Raw genomic sequence first — 20967 nt, 5'->3', positions numbered from 1 at the left:
TGAGAGTGAAGGTAAGATGAGTTCTGTTTTGGATATGTTAAGCTTGAGATTTCGGAAGATCTTTTCTTCTTACGCTATAAAAGAAGTGCAAACATCCTTATTACCATTTAATAGATGAGGAAACTGAGGCACTTGTCCAGGATCAAACCGTTTCAGAGACGATTCAAACCCATCTCTCCTGATCCTCCACCACTGTTTCCATTTTAGCAGTCAAGTTCTCAGAGCCATAATCCTACAATGCCACAGTTGAGAATTAAATCCAATTCCCCCAACACCCAATATCCTTGGATTTATAAAACCTGGACTGCTACCCTAAAGTTACAAGCAGTTCCTTTGATTAAAAGATGTATTTCCAGAATAGCCTGGTAGTTTTATCAGCAAATGCTTTCTAAGATTATACTTTGTAGCTCATCTGTATCTACTTATTTGTGAATATGTTTATTCCTGAAGGCCCCTATTGTTATTTACTTTGTTATTCACTTGCTTACATATATGTGCTCCTTGCCCCAACACTACTTTATATATACTTTGTATCTATTTATTTACATACATGTTTGTTTCTTTTTTCTCAGATAGTATGTAAACTCCTTGAGGGTAGGGATTATTTCTTTTTTTGTCTTTATATCCCAGCTGGTCACAATGTCAGGCAAAAGAGTAGCCATTAATAAATGCTTGTCAGTTGATTTACTGAAATGACTATCCCTGTGACATTCCCAAAAGAGAAGATGTGAACTCTGGATCCAAGGGCCTTACAACTTGGTTAGGGAAGCAAGATTTATATACATTAAACAGCAGCCTATACTGTGCTGTGGCATGGATCAAACTGATTTCATATGCCAGAGAAGATCATAGCAGAGGAGAGCATACGGGACAAGATGGGACTTAAGCTGGATTCTAGGCTGAGAAGGTGTTGGAAGTCCGGGAAGCCTGGTCTTCATGTGCAGCCTTGTCAGAATAAATGAGCATCCACTATTCTGAGAAGGCATATGAATTTGCTGCATCTAAAGAGCCATGTGTTAAAAAAAAAAACAAAAAATAGAAAACCAGGTGGCATCTTCCTTGCCCTTTTATCAAGGCTATCTTCTAGTTGCTGGATAGTTTTTGGTTTTGTGGGGATTTTTTAATGTGGTAGAGTAGGCAAGTTTGTCATAGAAACTAATTGGATTAAAGTAATATTTCACTGACTACATTCCTGGCTTGGAAATTGGGGTCAATGAATGCTGATTGTCCTGGCTTGTAAAGAGAAGCCTTTCTTTCAGCAGCCAGTGATGTCATTCAGACACTATTTTCCTGCCTCCCTCTCCATCTTTGCTTTCCTGCAGTTCTGTACCACATTCAAATCTCACAGTACTCCATTGATTGGGAACTTGATGCTTCCTTTTCTAAACATTTACCTTGCTCATCTAGGGGGGAAGAAAACATCCATGCTGGGTCTATTTGATTTAGGATACTTCATTGCCTGATCTCTGTTTATTTTTGGAAGTCAATTATATAAGCTGAGGTTCAGAGCAGAGCAGGAATATAACAACTGCTTTAGGATAGAGTATGAGAGATTTTTAGACTTTGCCTTGGACAAGTCTTGGGCTGGTTCTGGCTAGGAACTGATCCCCAACAATAGTTCCCCATTCGAGTACTGGCAGGCTCTCATTTGTTTACAATGTTAAATGTCGCATTGAATCCAGAGAGATTGGGTTTTTTCCCCTTAGAGCAGGGAAGTGCTATAGTCAGTATTGTAGCTTACAAAGTAAGCTTGTTCCAAAAAAAAAAAAAAGGCACACCAGCCCTGAAGTTAGGAGGACCTAAGTTCAAATCTGTCATAGACACTTAACACTTCCTAGCTGCGTGACCCTGGGCAAGCCACTTAACCCCGATTACCTCACCAAACAAAAAAGGTAGATCAGGAGAAAAATGGCATGGAGGCCAGAAAACCTTTTGAGCTAGAAAAAAAAGAAAAAAAAAAAGAAAGGGTGAGATAGAAGACTACATTTGAAGTTGGAAATTTGGGATTTGGTTCTGGCTTTCCCATTAACCAGCCAGCTTGAATGAGTTACTTTTCCTCTGTGAGCCATTCTTGTTTTCTTGTTTGTTAAATGAGAACAGTGATTCTTCTGTATGGTGCTTATTAAGCTCCTACTGTATGTAAAGCACAGTTGAGTGATGGAGATACAAAGAAAAATCACTGCTCAGTGAATTGAGCAGAACCAAAAGAATATTGTACATTGTAACAATAAGATTATATGATGATCAACTATGATAGACTTAATTAATTCTTCTCAATGATACAATGATCCAAGATAATTCTAATAGACTTGGGATGGAAAATTCTATCTGCATCAAGAGAGAGAACTATGGAGATTGAATGCATTTTTGCTTTTTCTTGTGACTTTTATCTTTTGTTCTGATTTTTTTTCCACAACACAACTAATATAAAAATATGTTTAAAATAATTGTACATGTATATACTATATCAGATTGCTTGCTTTTGTGGGGAAGGGGAAGATAAGGGTAGAAGGGAGAAAAAAATGGAATGCAAAATCTTACAGAAATGAATGTTGAAAATTATCTTTACATGTGATTAGAAAAATAAAATACTATTGAATTTTTTTTAAGACTATATACTACATGGTACAAAGTTCAAATGATTTCTTTCAGTTACATTTACCTAGGAAATGTTACTCCATGTGTACATTTGGTTCTCTCTCTTTCCAAGAATATTACAAGAAATATATATTCAAGGTTTTGCAAGGGTTAATTTTGAAAAATTATCCATGCATATGTTTTGAAAATAAAAAGCTTTAATAAAAAATTATGTTCACTAATTTAAAAAAAATAAATATATTAATTTTTTTTAAAAAGAAAAGTCATATAGTGTCAATCTTTAAGGCATTGATGTTTCTTTTATTTTTCAATAGTGTTTTATTTTTCCAAATACATGCAAAGATACTTTTCAACATTCATCTCTGCAAAACCTCTTGCCACATGAGGTTTTGCAAATTTCTCTCTTCTCCGCTCCTGCCCCCCTCCCTAAGCAATCCAATATAGAAGCAGTCCTTCTAAACATATTCATCATGTTGCACAAGAAAAATCAGATTAAAAGGGAGAAAACCACTAGAAGGAAAAAAAACAAAACAAAACAAGGAAACAACAACAAAACAAAGATGAAAAAGGTCCACATTCAGTCTCCATAGTTCTCTGTCTGGATGCAGATGGCACTTCCATCCCAAGTCTATTAGAATAGGCACTGATTTTTCACTAGGGCCTGGGTATAAAAGCTAAATGGTGCAGTGGTTAGAACTCTAGATTGGAATCAGAAAGACCAAAGAGAGTTTTCAAATCGATCTTAGACTCTTAGACATTTAATTGCTTCATAACTCTGTAGAAATCACTTAACCTCTGCCTACCTCAGTTTCTTCATCTCTAAATGGGAATAGTAATTATACTTTCCTCACTGAGTTGTGAATATCAAATGATATATAAATATCTCATATGTTATATGTTATAAATTTGTAATATGTTATAAATAACATGCATTGTAAAACTAAAAATGTGCTCTCTCTGTGTATATATATATTCAAATAGGGTTAAGTACTGGATCTGTGATTTCATTGATGGAAGGCATTTCTCTTAGTTGCTTTTCATCAATGCAAATGAATTCCTTTTTTGCCATTCATAATCTTAAAGAATTGTCTGGAGCTGATCCTGGGCGGGGGGAGGGGAAGGGGGGGGGCAGGGGGCTGCAAAGGACCACAAAACTCTTTAAAATAGCCTGAATAAGATTAAAATGTAATTGGGAAATGTTTAACAAAATAATAAAAATGCAATGGAACATACATGATGTTAACTTGTGATTTTCTAAATGATTATGTAGCCCTTAGACATCTGTTTATAATATCAAAAGGCCCACAGTACTGAGAGGTTAAGTTAGTTCTACAGGATCGCATAACCAGAGGCTGGAACTGAATGAAGCCTGTTCTTGAATTCCCAAGTCAATTCTCCATCCATTATTCTAGTCTGCCTCTTATCACATATAACATAAGATAAAGAGAGAGATCCAGGCAATGCATTTCCTTATGCCTGTCTACCTCCTAGGTCTGCTGTGAGGATAATATGAGATAATAATGAAACCCATAGTAAACTGATAGTTTATGAAGATCTCAGAGATGCTGAGGGTTCAAATAGGACAATATCAACTCAGCAGGTATTTATTAAGCACCTACTGTGCGGTAGATATTGTGCTAAATGCTAGAGATACAAGATATATTAGATACAGGGTTTAGGAGAAAATGAGGATTGGAGGACAATCCTGGATGATTGAGAAGATGGTAGTATCTTCAATATATAAGGATATTAAGAAGAAAGGAAATTTTGGGGTGGGATGGGAAGGGAAGTAATGGATTCAGTTTGGACATAATGAGTTTAAAATTTCTATGGAATATCCAATTCAGAGTGTTAGAGACAGTTAGAAATATGAAACTAGAGACCAGAAGAGAACATTAGATGATCTCCAAAGTTCTTTCTAGCCCTAAATTCCATACTCCCCAAAGAAATAAATAGGAAATGTCATAGGAAGCCTGAGGAGGGAGACCTGTTCCTAGAATATCCAATTTTGTCATCTTGGCCTTTAGAAAGTTGTCTGTGGAGCTTTTCTTTTTCAGATTGCCTTTGAGCAGTTTGGATTTGTACTTTGTTCCTATCACATACTTTAAAAATTAAATAGGGAAATTTTAAAAAATTGTTGAATAAAACAAGCATTTCCATAACTTAGTATAATAAAATATGATTGCACATGAAACTGTAAATCTATTATTTACAAATTGCTATTCCTTTCAAAATGTATAATAAAGTTATCATAAATCTTACTTGCTTTTTTACCCTCCTCTAGAGATGGCTACTATTAGACACAAATATGTGTGTGTATATAAGGGCAGATACACCCACATATGTAAAAATCCTTCTATACATACTCCTATTTATCATTTCTTTCCCTGAGTGCAGATAGTGTCTTCCTTCACATATGCTTTGTAGTTAATTTAGGTATTTATAATAGTCAAAACTCAAAGTTGTTCTTAAAATAATATTGCTGTTACTTTATACCACTTTCTCTTGGTTCTGCTCATTTCACTCTTAATTATTTTGTGTAACTTCATGTTTTTCTAAGATATTACATATGTAATATATAGTTACATATATATGTATATATAATTTTTAAAAGTATTGGTATCTTATAATATTACATTCCCATACTTATATGTGGAGCAAAGTTATTTGGGCTTTTCCCATTCTTTGTGTTTGTATCCCCAGTGTCTAGCACAGAGTAGATACTTCATAAGTAGTTGTTTATTTGGAGATTGATGGCATGTATTGCAGAAAAACACAATCCCTGCCTTCAAGGAATTTAACAGTGGAGGGGGTATCTGATCGAGGGCCTTTAACATTGTTCACTGAACTAAATAAAAGTTCATTGAACCAAATTAAATAGAATCACACATTCAAACTTGAGCTCTAATTATCCCCTCTTCTCCTTTCTCCTGATAGGAGCAGAGGTAAAGAAAATAGCCTCCTTTGAGCTTGCATTGACTTCCCTTGCTCTGTGATCTTCTCTCTTTCAGAACTACATGAATCCTCTGAAGCTGGTGCTGAGCCCTTTGGACATGACGGCCATCTTTATCAACTTGGAGGTAAGACCCTTAGAAGGGATGTACTTTCTTTCCAAATTCTCCACCTTATTGACCCATTGGCCCTCACCATATGAAGCTGACTTGGAGCATTACTGGTGCCCAGTGCTCCTGGCACAGTGATGTCTAGGTCATATACTTGGTACTACAGTCCCAAAGATAATTTTGTTGCTTCTATCTCTCTAACAACATAGTCAGCCTAGGTCTGCCAAGTAGACCTAATCTTCCTATCTTTCTCAGGATTTATTTGAGGAAGTACAAAGAGATGGTGAAAAATAGCAACTTTTAAGTTATAGAAAATTAGCCTCTTTGGAAGAACTGAATTCAAATCTTGCCTCTGACCTTGGTTTTATGACCCTAACTTTTTGGTACCCGAGACAGTGCCTACCTGTGTTGGTAAAGTAAATTATTTAGCTGGAGCTCCTGACACTAGAAGAGATCACAGGTTTTGTTTTAGGAAAAGTAGTATGGGAAGGAGAGTTGTAGCCAAGATAATAAAGAGTAGATAGAACTTTGCCTGAACTCTTCTTGGCTTCCCTCAGAATCAACACTAGATCAAGTCTCTGAATGGATTTTGGAGTGACAGCACTTGTAATTTTTTGGAGTGTAACTATTTTCCAGCATGAGATATCTTGGAATGACTTCAGGCAAGGTCTGTCCCAGAGAGGAACAGTACAGATGTGGCCCAGGGCAAGGAATTTAGCAGGAGGCTCTTAGCTAAAATACAGCAGTGTTGGCTATGTCGTCCTGATTCAGACGGTCAGTGGATCACAGACTAGCTGAGAGATCTCCAAGGCAATTACAGAAAGCAAATAGTGAGTCCTCAACCCCCAGTGGAACAGGCGGCATTTGACCAGACCAGTAAGGTGGGGAAGCCTGCAGCAGCAGCAGCCCTAGGGCAGCCAGTGAGAAATCACTGTCACCCTGAGAGAAAGCTTGGGACAGTCTCCCCTGCCCTAGGAGCAGATCTCAACTTTTAAAAATGAGCAAAAAAGCATAGAGAGCTATTATGGAGACAGGGAAGAACAAAGCCCCAAACCAGGAAAGAATACCTCTGGGCTTGCTCTCTCCAAAGGAGAGCCTGGTCACCAGGACCTTCAGCTCCTGCTCTCCATCTTGACTGCTCATTAAGGAGTGGAAAATTGTGCCTGCCTTGAGGTCTGCTAGGGAAAAGATGACTAAAACTAGGTAAGGGGAGTCTTATAGGAAACAGGGGTAGGCTTTATAAGCAGCTTGTCTACAATTGAACTTATACTTACACAGGAACCTTGCATTGGTCTACTGCTCTGGTCTTCATTGAAACATAGTAAGGAATACACTTCCAGTCTAGTGTCCCCTCCACTGCACATACTTTTGAATCCTGTGCTGTTGTTCCTTGAACATGACACTCTATCTCCGAACTCCTTTAGACTTATGGATAAGCCAATCATTTATTGGGTCTAACTCCATATGTTTTCACTAGCTGTTTTCCATGTCTCCTTTGTTTTTGAATCTCCTGACTTCGTTTAAGTTTTGGATATCCTCAGCACATAGTACAGCACAGTGCCTGGCACACAGTGGTTAACACTTGTTAACTAATTGACAGCATAGTGTAGTTGATAGAGAGCTGGTTTAGGAGTCAATAAGACCTGGATTTAAGTCTCCCCTCTGGGCAAGTTATTTAACCTTTCAGTGCCTTGAGTAACTTTAAGCAACTCTCTGAGATTATAAATTGCAGAGAAAGTGCCAGCTTGCATTGGTAGAAAGTTTCCTTTTCCGGGATTCCTGGATGATATCATAGATCTTATCCAAATCCCATGGGCAAGGCACAATGCTAAATTTTCCGATTCAGCTCCTACTCTCAAAGAGTTTGTTTTATAAGTAGTGGGTTGAGAAACAACATTACAAATAACTATGATACAAGGAAAGTAAAATGGATACAAAGGAAAAAAATCCCAAGAGTCCTATGAGGAATTTGATGAAGGATGAGATCTTGTGTCTTTGTATCCCCAGTGCCTAACTTAGTGCATTATACAGAATAGGCATTTTAAAAATGCTTGTTCATTTGAATTATACTTTTTGATGGGGGCAAGTTTATAAGGGGTGTGTAGAAAGGCTTCTTAGAGAAAGTTTATCAAGGATAGATAGATGTCATGCTCCGAGACAAGATATCAGATTCTTTGACAACCAAATTGATTAATATATCCATTTTGTAAAGTGAGATAATCTTTCTAAAGCAAATCTCTCCTGATCTTCCACTTCTACCCCAACATGGCTTTCCCCAAGATGAGGTTTAAAAAATTCCTAATGGAAAACAGAACCTGAATTAGCTTTCTGAGTTTTTCTTTGTTTCAGTGATGGCTTAAGGAAGAAGTGACCCAAGAGACTGGCCAACAACAGCTTGTGCTATACCATCCTTGTTCATTTTCTGTGCCCAGGGCTGCTCAGGACTCACACAGTAGTGTGTTACGATAGGCTAATGTATGCTATTGGGATGGCTCCCATTAGGTTTAGTAAAGGGACTTTAATATGCTCAAAACTCCTATGTACATTTATCATTGTATAACCTTCTAACTTAATTACACACAAGTATTTATGGTGATTCAGGGATACATCTCACTGGAGTCTCTTACGTTACAACATTTAATAGGAACAAAAAAGGACCAGAAGATTGTTTATAAGAATTGTGAACCCTCCCTTCATGGTATCGGTATGGTAATGTGCTGCCTGTTCCTTCATTGCAGGACTTAATTAAAGTGCATAACAGCTTCCTAAGGGCCATTGATGTATCAATGATGGCTGGTGGAAGCAGCCTGGCCAAAGTCTTTCTAGAATTCAAAGAAAGGTGAGTTACTTTGGGATTTTTCTATCCTCATAATATTTTCAACCTTTGGAAATATTGAAAGTTATTCTTTGCTCTCATCTGTCTTATGTCACAATGATTCACTGGACCTCAGTTTTCTCATCCATTAAATGGGAATATTGTTTTTCCTGCCTTATTATTATATCAAATAAGATTATGTATATGAAAGCATTTTGAAAATTATAAAGTGATATGTGGATATATGTGATTGCAATTAGGACATTCATTTTTGGCTTCTTCTTTCTTTCTCAAGATAAGGGACATTGGAACTTTGAACAAATTTAATTTCATATAGAAATTCTGAGTAGATAAACTGGCAACTGCTCTGTAGCCACTAGTCATTTCCTGATTAAGAAAGTTTTCTTGAAGAGAAGATTGTGTTCAGCAAATGTCCATCAAATATTATCCAGCACATAATAGGTACTATATAAATACTTATTACCTTCACTTTCTCTCATAAAAGAGTTAAATCATGGTCTCTGTCTGAATTATGCATGGAGTGACCAGGACAAAGAGAATTTCCATAGGTTTAGAATGTTAGGACAAGAAGGGACCTTAGAGGTCCTCTAATCCAATTCCCTCATTTTAATGGTTTGGAGGAAGTGACCTGATCAAGATCACACAGCTATTTATACAGGAAAGTCAGTATTTTGAACACCAATAATTTACTTCTCAGGCTTATTTTCTGCTATATTATACAGCTTCCTGACTCCAGGGCTCAAGAACTCTCAAATCTTCCCCTTTCCTCTTTGCAGCTGCCCAGTATGAATACCCAGGAAGCCTGAGAAAAGTTGAAATAGTCAGATATGAATAAAAATCCTTTAATATTCGTAAACCAATCAGAGGTTAAAGCTTCAGTTGTGGAATAATGCCAGGGGGAATTAAACTGGTGTCTAGACATAGAAATATCATTCAGCAGTCAATAACTCCAGAAATATCATCTGCATTAATAACCGACCATTGGGTTAGATATTCCATTATGCATGATGCTCCTTTTAGAAAGTAAATATTTATGATGAGGAGAGAGCAAAACTAATTTGTGAAAAAATGTAGAAGACAGGTTGACCTCTTATAGGACATATATTTACTTATTTTTCTCCCTTATGCTCCTCCCTTCTCAATAAATAACTTTGCATTACAATAGTTATAGAAACCAAACTGTTTGCTCTTCCTGCTTTATTTTGCTGGGTCTTTGAGCAATAGGGTTAAGGACTCTGTGGTAAGGCCAGTTCCTGGAGTTTAAAATCCAGGCTGTCAATCAGATTGGAGGGCAGAGAGTTTGTAGTTCTCAGTGGTTAGGGAAGAGCAAAAGCCTTTAAAAAAAGGTAAGTCACAGTCAACAGGTCATAGCAGCCAGGACAAGCAGAAATTAGGAAGTACTTTAAATTTTTCAAAGTAGAATCAAAGTAGTAGTAGAATCAGAACTAGAGATGAGAGGAATCTCAGAGATCATTTAGCCCAACTCCCTCATTTTACAAATGAAAAAAATTGAGGCCCAAGGAGGCTAACTAACTTGCACAAGATCAAAGGATTTTAAATTCAAAGTTGAAAAGGTCCAAAGAGGCCAGTGAGTTCATCTTCCCAACTCCCTCCTTGTCCCCCATTTTGCAAATGAGAAGACTGAATCCTAGAGAGGTTAACTATGTCCAGAGTCCCACAACTAGTACTATATGTGGTGGAATCTGAATCCAGGTCTTCTGATTTCAAGGCCAATCCTATGTCTGCTACCTTTTTAAGGTCACACCAGGTAGTAAATATCAAAGACAAGATTTGAATCGAGGTCCTCCAATCCTAGAGCCAGTGCTCATTTTTTCTCTCCAGGCCTCAGTCTTTCTACCATACCATACTTCCTTTTACATGCTGTTATTGAATACTTATGAAGATTTCAAGGGCAAGGTACAATGTGATCTGTGTCTTGAAGGATCATTACAAAATGATCACTGTGGTTTGACTTCTGGAGTTTGTGTTCCTGCAGAGAAAGTATTTTTAAATGTTCCTCTTGATAGGTCAGTTAAGGCAGATGGAAATGGTGGAGTGGAGGGGGGGAGTCTCTGGAACCATCTGTCTTGACCTCTTTTGTCCTGGAACTGTCTTAAAAGGCAAACACCTCTTTTGTGGATGACTGAGACAATCTGGACCTCCCATACGTGCACATATACACTCCATGCTTCTGAGGAGTGCCTTTTCAATCTCATAAGGAATTCTCTACATCTTCTCTTTGTCCCCCATTTTTTCCAGTCATTTTGCATACGCTATGCTAAAGGAGAAGCTATAGGTTTTATTGTTTTGTTGTGTAAGAAGGAAAAATTAGTGTTCTTTGAAGGGAGAGAGGGTGGGATTTGAGGGCTAAGCAGCTGAAACCTGTTTTTCCATATTCTTTTCTTGTAAGGAATAAATCATCTGTGTACCTTGTTGCCCCTGCCCGTCCTCCCAATGCCCTTAGGCAGCCATCCTCAAATGTTATTTTATCGTTGTTTTTGGACACAGAGCTGGGGTGGCAGGCCTGGCATGTGGAGCATGGGGGCAGTCAATTTTAGGTCAGTTCTCTGACCCACTTTTCATACCAAATCCACAAATAAGTTCTTCCACTTGCTTAGAAACCAGCCAGATTCACAGCTGAATTAATCAACCCCACAGCTGTGCCCTAGACATGCCTGATTGACAGCTACAAATCCTCACCCAGGTGGCAGAGACTCGGCTCTCAGGATAGGAAGACATTTCTTGGAACCTTTATTAGCCTGGATGTGCAATTCTGCTCCACAAAGCTGGGGGTGTGGGGAGGGTTGGTGATGGGTGGAAGTGCTGGGGACCGTGCTTCTTTCTGCATTTCATTATGATGACTGCAGTGTAACAGGTCTGGCTCTATGCCTCTGCTAACTCATGACCTTTGTGAGTGAACCTCTAATTTCCCAGTGCACAGAGATCTCAGCCCCACTTAACCTGCTGTCTGGTTTATTAGACTCTCATAGTCTTGGCTGCCTAATACTGCTTGTCACTGGCCTGATGGATAGATGTGGGAGGGAAAAAAGGGCCTTCTGCTTTGACTGACTGGGGACCTGTCTTACTGAGCTTTCATAAAGCTTATTTGAGGGGCTCCTCAGAAGAATGCTACTTTCTTTAGGATAAAATTTAAACTTTGCCTGGCACTTGAAGCTCTCCCTCTATCCCACCTCCACCCTCCAAATCTATTTTCCACTTATCTCAAGTCTACCTTTCTTCAAGGGAATGAAAAGAGAACAAGCATTTATTAAGCACCTACTATGTGCCACTTTGCTAAATACTTTACAAATATTTTCTCATTTTATCCTCTCAACAAGCCTGCAAAGTAGGTGCTAATATTATTCTCATTGTACAGTTTGAGAAGAGTGAAGCAAATCAATGTCATGCATGTAGTAAGTGAGAATAAATTTGAACTCCACTTTTCCTGACTCTAGGCCCAATGCCTCTGCATTGCATTATCAAGCTGCCTTCAAAGTTTAGGTCAGATGTTACTTTCAGTACACAAGCTTTCCTGATTCCCTCTTTGCCATCTCCCCTCCAGGTCTTAGTGTCCCTCTTCAAATTATCTTCTATTTACTTATTTTTGTACAGTTTATCCTTTTCAGCAAAATGGAATCTCCTTAAGGCAAAAACTGTTTTCTTTGCCTGTGCCCTCAGCACTCAGCTCTATACCTTTCACACAGAGGCAGTTGATAAAAACTTCTTAAATTGAATTGATCTATAAATTCAAGTTATTATTTTCTGACTTTCCTAACAACTGGTCTATAGTATAAACTTCATTTTATAGGTGAAGGAAGTCCAGAAGTTAAGTAGTGAAAGCTGAGATGATGACACAAGTCTGTTGATTCCCAGTTGGAGACATTTTCCTTTTTGTTTATATTTTTTGTGCTAGCACCACAGTCAATATGGAGTTAGTATTTAACATTCAATTTATTGAATTGAATTGTTCACATCCCAGACTTTAAAGAGCCATCATTGGTCACCTAGTTCAAAAAGCATCTTATCAGGAATTGTTTCTATAGCATCCCTGATATGAAGTCATTTAGTATTTGATTAAAAAGCCTCAGGGGAAGGGAAGTCCAATGTCTCTAGGAGGAGCCCATCTGACTTTAAAGGGGGATTCAAATGAGGATGATTCTTTTTACCTAGAACCAGTTGGCCCATTTTTTCTAGCTCTGCTCTTTTGAGATGGAGCAGAACTAATCTAATCCTTCCATATGGAAAGCCTTCCAATATTTGAAGGCAGCTTTCCTATTCACCCACTTCCTCAAGTTCTTTTCTCAGGGGCAGGGGGTGGAGCTCTGACCTTGTAGACTGAGGGAACTGAGTTCAAATTTGTCCTCAGACACTTACCACTTACCACTTACTAGTCTGGGCAAGTCACTTAACTCCAATGGCACCCCCCCCCAAAAAAAAAAAGTCTTTTTTTCTCCATTTCAAAGATCTCCAGTTTCTTCAACTGATCTTCATATGGTCATGAAGTGTAAGTCCTTTATCATCCTGATTGGTCCCCCTTCTGATGCTGAAAAGAAGTGGGTGATTGAGAAGGATTCTGGTATAGGTCCCCTGCTGCCTTTCATTTCTGACTAGAGTGGGTAGTGGTTTTATCTCCTCTCTGTAAGAGAACCAGATTCTCTAAGAAACTTTGGAGAAATTGGTCAATGATGGATGGACAGAAACAACTACACCCAGAGAAGGAACACTGGGAAGTGAATGTAAATTGTTAGCACTAGGAACTATCTACCCAGGTTACTTATATTTTCAGAATCTAATACTTAACGTGCAACAAGAAAATTGGATTTACACACATATATTGTATCTAGGTTATACTGTAACACATGTAAAATGTATGGGATTGCTTGTCATCTAGGGGAGGGAGGGGAAAATTTGGAAAAATGAATACAAGGGATAATGTTATTTTAAAAAAATTACTCATGCATATATACTGTCAAAAATTTATAATTATAAAATTAAAAAAAATAAATTAAATAAATAATTTTTTTTTAAAAAGAAAGAAACTTTGGAGAAATTTTTGGGGTCTAATGGCACCAGAGTGAATTCTGACCCTTGATGTAAGGCTCAGCATTTGGGGGTGTTTTGTTGTCCTACACTTAGTATTGAAGAGGATGGGGTAGGGAGGTTAGTTTAAAATAAAAGTAAATTGGAAAGGGAGAGGGAGACAATTTATGAAGAGCTTTGAATGCAAGATGATTTTTTATATACGATCCTCTGGTACTGTATATAACCAAGGTCTCTGGGGCTAGATCTCTGTCTTTTATACCTCACTGACCCTAATGCAAGAGTCATTATTCTCAATTAGCAGATGAATTCAGGAATTCAGATTCCACACCCAGATTTGGAGGTATTCAATCAAAAATTAAGTGATTATTTGCCAGGGGTTCCATCTAGGGGATTTTGATTTGGATCAAAGGTTAGACAATATTGCCCAGATACTCTCTGGCTCTCAGAAGCCATTATACTTCATTCTCAGTGATGCAGCTTTTGATCCATTTGTGTTGAAATAATATGGTGAACTCTGAAATTCTAGCCTTAGAATGTATAGAGATTCAATGAAATTGTGTCTTGAGAAACAACTATGTTTTCAGTCTTTTTTGGCCTGGTTCCATACTGTACTCAAGGAGTCTGTTAATATGATCTATAAACACAGGCTACATAGCATCTAGTTTAACATTCCTACTTCCCAACAATAATGGTGGAAAGCTCCCTTGATTCCTCCCTCTTGCTTGTTTGGTATCCTCTTCCTTATCTTTTTCCCATTCAAACCCTTATAGTTCTAATGGTCTAATAGAGGTACTTTCTCCTACCTTTCAAAGACAAAGACCTATAATTTCCTTCTTTTCCTTTTCCTCTAAATCCTTTAAGAAAATTAAACAGTCATAGAATCAAAAGCTTAGAGTTCAAATAATTTCCTACTATAAATTCCTACTCTGAGCCCACTGTGACTGATTAGCAAATAGAATTTTTTAGCAGAATTTTTTTGGAGAGACTGAGAGGGAATGGGAAAATGAGGATGGGGAGACTAGACCTACTCTGGCCTGATGTTCACTTATCTCTTTTGGTCTCCCTAGAGACCAGGCATACATAATTCAGTTTAGGCCTAAGATTGACAGTGCAAAGATATGGCCTGAGCTTGGTTTGCATTTTTTTTTTCTGGCAATTGGAGTTAAATGACTTATCCAGAGTCACACAGCTGGTAATCACATTTGAACTCAGGTCCTCTGGTCTCAGGGACTGGTGCTCTATACACTGGGCCACCTGACTGTTCCTTACAATTTTAATGTTAACTATGAAGATTTTTTTTTCAATTCAATGAATGTTGAATATCAATTACATGCAAGTCTCCCTTGATCTCAAAGAACTTATTTATCTTCTGCTACAGATAGAGCAGATAGAGCCTTATAGAAAAATTTGAAGAGAGTGAAATTCTTTTTCCCTTTGGTTTTCTTACACATTCAATGAGAATAACACTGTCACCTACCTCACTGGATTCTTGTGAGTCTTGAGTGAGTCTATATAGGGGAAGAATTTTGCAAACCATAAAGGGATATAGAAATGTTAGTTATGAGTATTGTTGTTCTTAACACCACTAAGTCTCAAACACTCCAATCACTTGGGGCATGGAAACCATTGGCTCAGTAAATTTTGAAAGAAGCATGTGGAAGGAATTGATAAATAGTCCAAGGATATGAATAGCCATATGAAAAGGTGTTCCAAATCACTATTGATCAGAGAAATGCAAACTATGACAACTCTGAGATACCACTACACACCTCTTAGATTGGCTAAAAGGCAGGAAAATATGATGAGGAATATTGGAAAGTATGTGGGAAAACTGGGATACTAACAAATTGTTGGTGGAGGTGTGAACTGATCCAACCGTTCTGGAGAGCAATTTGGAACTATACCCAAAGGACTATCAAAATGTGCATACCCTTTGATCCAACAGTGTTTCTACTGGCTCTTATCCCAAAGAGATCATAAAGGAGGGACAGGGATCCACATGTACAAAAATGTTTGTGGCAGCCCTTTGTGTAATGTCAAGAAACTGGAAATTGAGTGGATGCCCATCAGTTGGAGAATGGCTGAATGAGTTATGGTATATGAATGTTATGGAATATTATTGTTCCATAAGAAACAATCAGCAGGATGATTTCAGAGAGGTCTGGAGAGACTTACATGAACTAATGCTGAGTGAAATGAGCAGAACCAGGAGATAATTATATATGACAACAAGATTATATGAAGATCAATTCTGATGGACGTGGCTCTTTCCAACAAATAAGATGATTGAGTCCAGTTCCAATGATCTTGTGATGAAGAGAGCCATCTATACCCAGAGAGAGAGCTGTGGGAAGTGAATGTGGATCACAACCTAGCATTTTCACTCTTTTTGTTGTTGTTTGCAGAAAATAAAAATGTATACATATATTGAATTTGACATATATTTTTACCATGTTTAACATATATTGGATTACTTGCCATCTGAGGATGGGGGAAAGGGGGAAATTTTGGAACACAAGGTTGAAAATGTTGAAAAACTATCCATGCATATGTTTTGAAAATAAAAAGTTTTAATAAAAACAAATAAATAAATAAATGAGAGGGGGAGAAAGGAAGTATGTGGGAGGGTCAAGAGATGGCTTAGGTTTTTAAGGGATTTTTTTGGCCTCTTCTAAAATAGAAAGAATACAAAGGAACCCAGTTTCCCATAATTATCTGCAGATTTTTAGCTGCCCTATGGGAAGAAGCAGGAGAGTAAGTTGAACCCTTTGCGCATTATTAAAGTGAAGATTTGCAGAGAGCTTTCATCTGTAAAGCCTGTCAGAGTAAGATTAAAGGGACGTTTTTACCATCTGTGGCTTTTATGAGTTTTCAGTGAAAGGATTCTGAGACAGGTGAATAGTGACTTCACATTTTAGAATTTGAAACTAGACGATAAGAAGCAATTAGAAGGTGATTAACATTGATTTGAAGACTGGGGTAGTGGGGCTGAGGCTTGAAGAAGAAGGATCTTTTATCTTGAAAGCTCTGTGTTTTGGTCCTGTTTGGGGACCTAATCCAGAAAAGAGACCTGCTCTCTCTCCATTCTCATTTTCTTAAAGATCAGAGGACAAGTTTGAATTCCAGCTAGACATGCCTGAGGGTAGGGCTTAGATAGCAACTTCTAATGGAAAGCCCCAGGGTGCCTTCTTAGGCAGAAAAGCTCAAACCTGGCTCTGGGTCCCCTGTTGTCTTTGCACTTAGCAGGTGGGAGTTAAAAACTTGCAAAGATGTCTTTGGAAAGTAAAGCATCGGGAGACTAGCCTGACAAATTTTATTCCAGGTATAAAAAATGAAGACAAATAATAGTGTGTTAAGAGCCTTTTCATTTATGTTCTCCTTTTTACATTCTCAGCTTGTTTGGGGAATTTAAGTCTAGAAAGGAACCTCAGAAAACATTGAAAATAGGACTCATGTTGTAATACATAGGGCACTGTTGTTGGAGTCAGGAGAGCCTGAGTTCAAATTCTATCACATGTTGCCTATGTGACTGGACAAGTCATTTATCCATTCTGTACTTGAGTTTCCTATCTGTACATGAAGCAAGTTAGTATCAGTGGGCTCTGAGGTCCCTTAACAGTTCTAAGATCCCCAAATAGTTCTAGGGACTATGATCATCTGAATGAGTGCAATCAACTAATTTTACAGATTAAGACCCTTAGGCCCAGAGAGATTAAGTGTTTAAGGTTGCACAGGTGTTAAATATAAGAATGGGAATTTAAACCCAGGTTCTCCACCTTGGAATGCAGTCCTCTTTCCACCATATTTTGTTCATCTCTCTGTAGATTATTCTCTAATCCATTCCTGCTACCTCACATATCTTTCTTATATGTCTCATCTCCACTCACATAGCTGCTACTCTGGGACAGGCCCTATTATCTCATGTGGGGACAATTGCTTTAACCTTATTTGATCTCAGAGATTCTCAAGTCTCTTTTTACTCCAATGCATCCTTCACACAGCTTCTTAAGTGATTTTCCTTAGAGCTCTGATCTAATTATGTTACCATTACCATGACCACTATCCCTCTGTTAACTACAATGGCTCCTTGTTTTCTCCAAGATCACATAAGACCTTCTTAATCTGACTGCTTCATACCTTTCCAATCTTCTTTATACTTTACTCTTTTCCTCAAACTCTATAATCTGGTGATTCAAGTCTTTTTACAATATTTCACGCATGGCATTTCATGCCTTGACTCTGTGCCTTTTCACTGACTGTTCTCCCACATACCCTTGCCATCCCCAGAATGCACTTCTTCTTCACCTCTGCCCCCTGACTTCCTTTAAGACTCAGTTCAAATACCTTCTGCAGGAGCCTTCCTACTTTTCCTCTGAGCTTTTTGTTGTTGTCATTAAATTGAGTATACACCTCTCAGTAATCCCATTAAGTTGTATATGCTTCTCTGTAATCCCATTTGGGGTTTTCTTGCCAAAGATACTGGAGTGATCTGCCATTTCTTTCTTCAGCTCATTTTACAGATAGGGAAACTGAGGCAAAGAAGGTTAAAGTGAATTCCCTAGAGTCATATAACAAGATTATCTGAGTTCAAATCCAGTCTCAGACACTTAATACTTCCTTGCTGTGTGATCCTGGGCAAGTCACTTAACCTCAACTGCCTCACCAAAAAAAAAAAGGAAGAGGTTAATTTCTATTTATGCCATATATACCTTGTATATATAACTTTTAAAATGTTTTCTTCTCCATTAGGATCTGAGCTCCTTGAGAATGGAGACTTGCTTTTCATGTTTTATAGAACAATGCCTGGTACACTACAGATACTTAATAAATGCCTGTTGATTAACTGATCTCTGGTCCTAAACTCTCTTCAAAGACCAGTCTTGTCTTATTGTTTTACCTGCTTATTTATTGAACATACTTCCTGCTTCTCAAATTCAGATGAAATCATCATCTTTTCCCTCCTCTCCCTGTTCCCTGGTCATTAATCTACCTCAACATCCTGTGTGTGTTCTGCCTCTGCAGAGTTCTCCCTCTTTTCTATTCTCACCACTCCTGCTCTGGCTCAAATCCCTAGCATCTCTCCTTGGACTGTCCAAAGAGCCTACTTACCGACTCCTTACCTTCAATCTTACCATCCTCTAAATCATCCTTTTAAACCCTTCTGGAGGCCTCTCAGAAGACAGCTCTGATTTTATCATTCCTGTGGTCAGAATCTTTCTTTCAATGGACTCTTAAGAATCTGGCCCTAACCTATGTTCCTGGACTTAAAGGATTTTGGGTTTAAAGACAGAAAGAACTTTACAATTTGTCTTAGTCCACAGATCCATATCACTTATCCTGTTTGTAACGACACACATTTAGATAGCAAAGGGTAAGATCACATTCTTCCCAGTAAGTCCATCCTGAAAGAACCTGTAACTTAATCACTAGTCAATAAAGTGGGTTAGTCCCATCTCCAGGGATCAGTCTGAGGCCAGGGTCCCCCCTCCATTTACTACAAACTTTCAGAGCTCCAAGCCAAGGGACTAATGAGAGCTGAGTTAGACTTTCACGGTGGTGTGGATTTTTCTCAAGTTAGAATGAAATCTAAAATTACCTCCCCAAAGTCTACAGCACTTTGGAGTTTTCCATTCAACTAGGGTAAGACATTTTTATTACCCTGTGTGAGTGACTTCCCTTGGCTGTGACAATTATTGAGATCCTCCACAGTAATATTTCTTCAAACTCTCATTTAGAACACATTTGCAAGCAAACTCTGGGAGCTGCTGTCATTGTGCAAAGAATGTTAAGGATGAGAAGTCAGAGGTCATTTGAGTGACTAACATAATTTGATGATTTTTTTTTTTTCCCTCATGATACTCCCAGAAACATCAAACAGAAGCTTCAAGATGAATGGCTTCCAAAAAGTCGAAATACCTTAGTTAGAGCTCACCTCTCACCCTCCTCCCCCAATTCTGGATTTCTTCCAGTTACATCCCAGACTCTGCCTGGAAAGCTATGTACCTGGTTTCTATCTTGGAATGTCTGCACAGGGATTTACTGGGTTTTACAAGTGCCTTGTCAGCAAAGGGATTGATCTGGGTCCTAGACTAAAGATGTTTGTTACATAATAGTATTTGGAATGAGAAGATATCATCAGAAGGACCCTGTGGAGGAAAGAAAGAAAGATACAAACCTTTGTTAAGCAAATACAACGTGTCAGACATTGTGCTAAGTGTTTTACAAATATCTTATTAGAGCCTTAAGACAAGATAGGTTTTATTATCATTCCCTTTTAGAGCTTAGAAAATTTAGGCAGACAGAATTGTGAGGTGTCTTAGTCAAATTTGAAATCAGGTTTTCCTAACTTCCCCAGCACTTTATAGAACAACTTCATAGCAAAGTTCTAGTCTAGAAAGCCAAGCCTGAATTTGTTGAGCTCGTGTTCTTTAACACATCTCATACATTTATTATTATTACTCATTTCATACATTTCATATATTCCACTTGGCTCTGGAATCTATGAACGGGGGATATGCCACCACAATGCAGATCACCCATCCTTGCCTGCCTCTTAATCTTGTCTATGTCCTCTCATAAGTTTGTTAAGGCAATCAACTCAGTGGCCTGGGAACATCACTCCCTTTCTTCTTCCATCTTGAGGGCAACAGTGGCACACACAGGCAAACTATTGGTTAATCCTTACTTTCATCATGACTCAACCAATCTATGTCTATAAGTTATCTTGTAGGGCTGAACTAGATCTTAATGGTCAAAGAACCTTAGCACTAAAAGTGATCCTAGAAGTAGTATCAGAGTGGGAGAAGATTTTAGATGTCAGCTGCCAAATATCTAGTGAAAAATAAAAAAGTGATAGCTTTTGTATTTTCCTTACGTGGTTTCCCAGAGAAGGAGAAGGCAGAGGGGAGCAGTTCAACTAAAATAACAACACATCAATCCAATCTTGATTTTTACGTAGAGTGTTCTAGCCCCAATATTTAAGAGTATAAGAAACTGGGATCCAAAAGGGTCAAGTGACTGATTTATCCCATAGTGTGACCTAACCTATTGGAGTTAAATGTTTATTGAATTACATTCATTGAGTCAGCAAGAATTTATTAAATGTCTGCTAAATGCCAAGCAAGGGCCTCAAGCTTATCTACTCCAAGAGCATAAATCCTTTTCGTGTCCTGGAAGCTATTAGTAGTCTGATGATTATGGACCCCTTCTCAGGGAAAAAAAAATGTTTTTAAATGCAGAAAATAAAGTACATAAGACACCAATTATATTGAGGCACAGTTGTCACAATATTTGAACACATTCATAGGCCACAGATAATAAATTCTGGCTAGAGAATGATATAGCACAGAATGGCATGGAAAAACATTTAAGTGCTTACAGTGTGCCATACCGTGTTAAGATATAGGACTACAAAGAGAAGATGAGATT

General features: G+C 38.0%; 1 protein-coding gene across 5 annotated transcripts in view; it reads left to right on the top strand.

The window, feature by feature from the left end:
• VAV2 (vav guanine nucleotide exchange factor 2) overlaps positions 1–20967 on the top strand; it is a 432898-nt gene that overhangs the window by 354582 nt on the left and 57349 nt on the right. For all 5 annotated transcript variants that reach the window (XM_074294054.1, XM_074294051.1, XM_074294052.1 and 2 more), the window contains 2 exons: positions 5610–5678; positions 8399–8499. In XM_074294054.1, the coding sequence (XP_074150155.1) occupies positions 5610–5678; positions 8399–8499 (170 nt within the window). The remainder of the gene's footprint in view (positions 1–5609; positions 5679–8398; positions 8500–20967) is intronic.

This window comes from Sminthopsis crassicaudata, chromosome 2 (assembly GCF_048593235.1).
Source record: "Sminthopsis crassicaudata isolate SCR6 chromosome 2, ASM4859323v1, whole genome shotgun sequence".
NCBI classification, from domain to species: Eukaryota; Metazoa; Chordata; class Mammalia; order Dasyuromorphia; family Dasyuridae; genus Sminthopsis; species Sminthopsis crassicaudata.
This window is presented reverse-complemented; position numbering and strand designations above follow the sequence as displayed.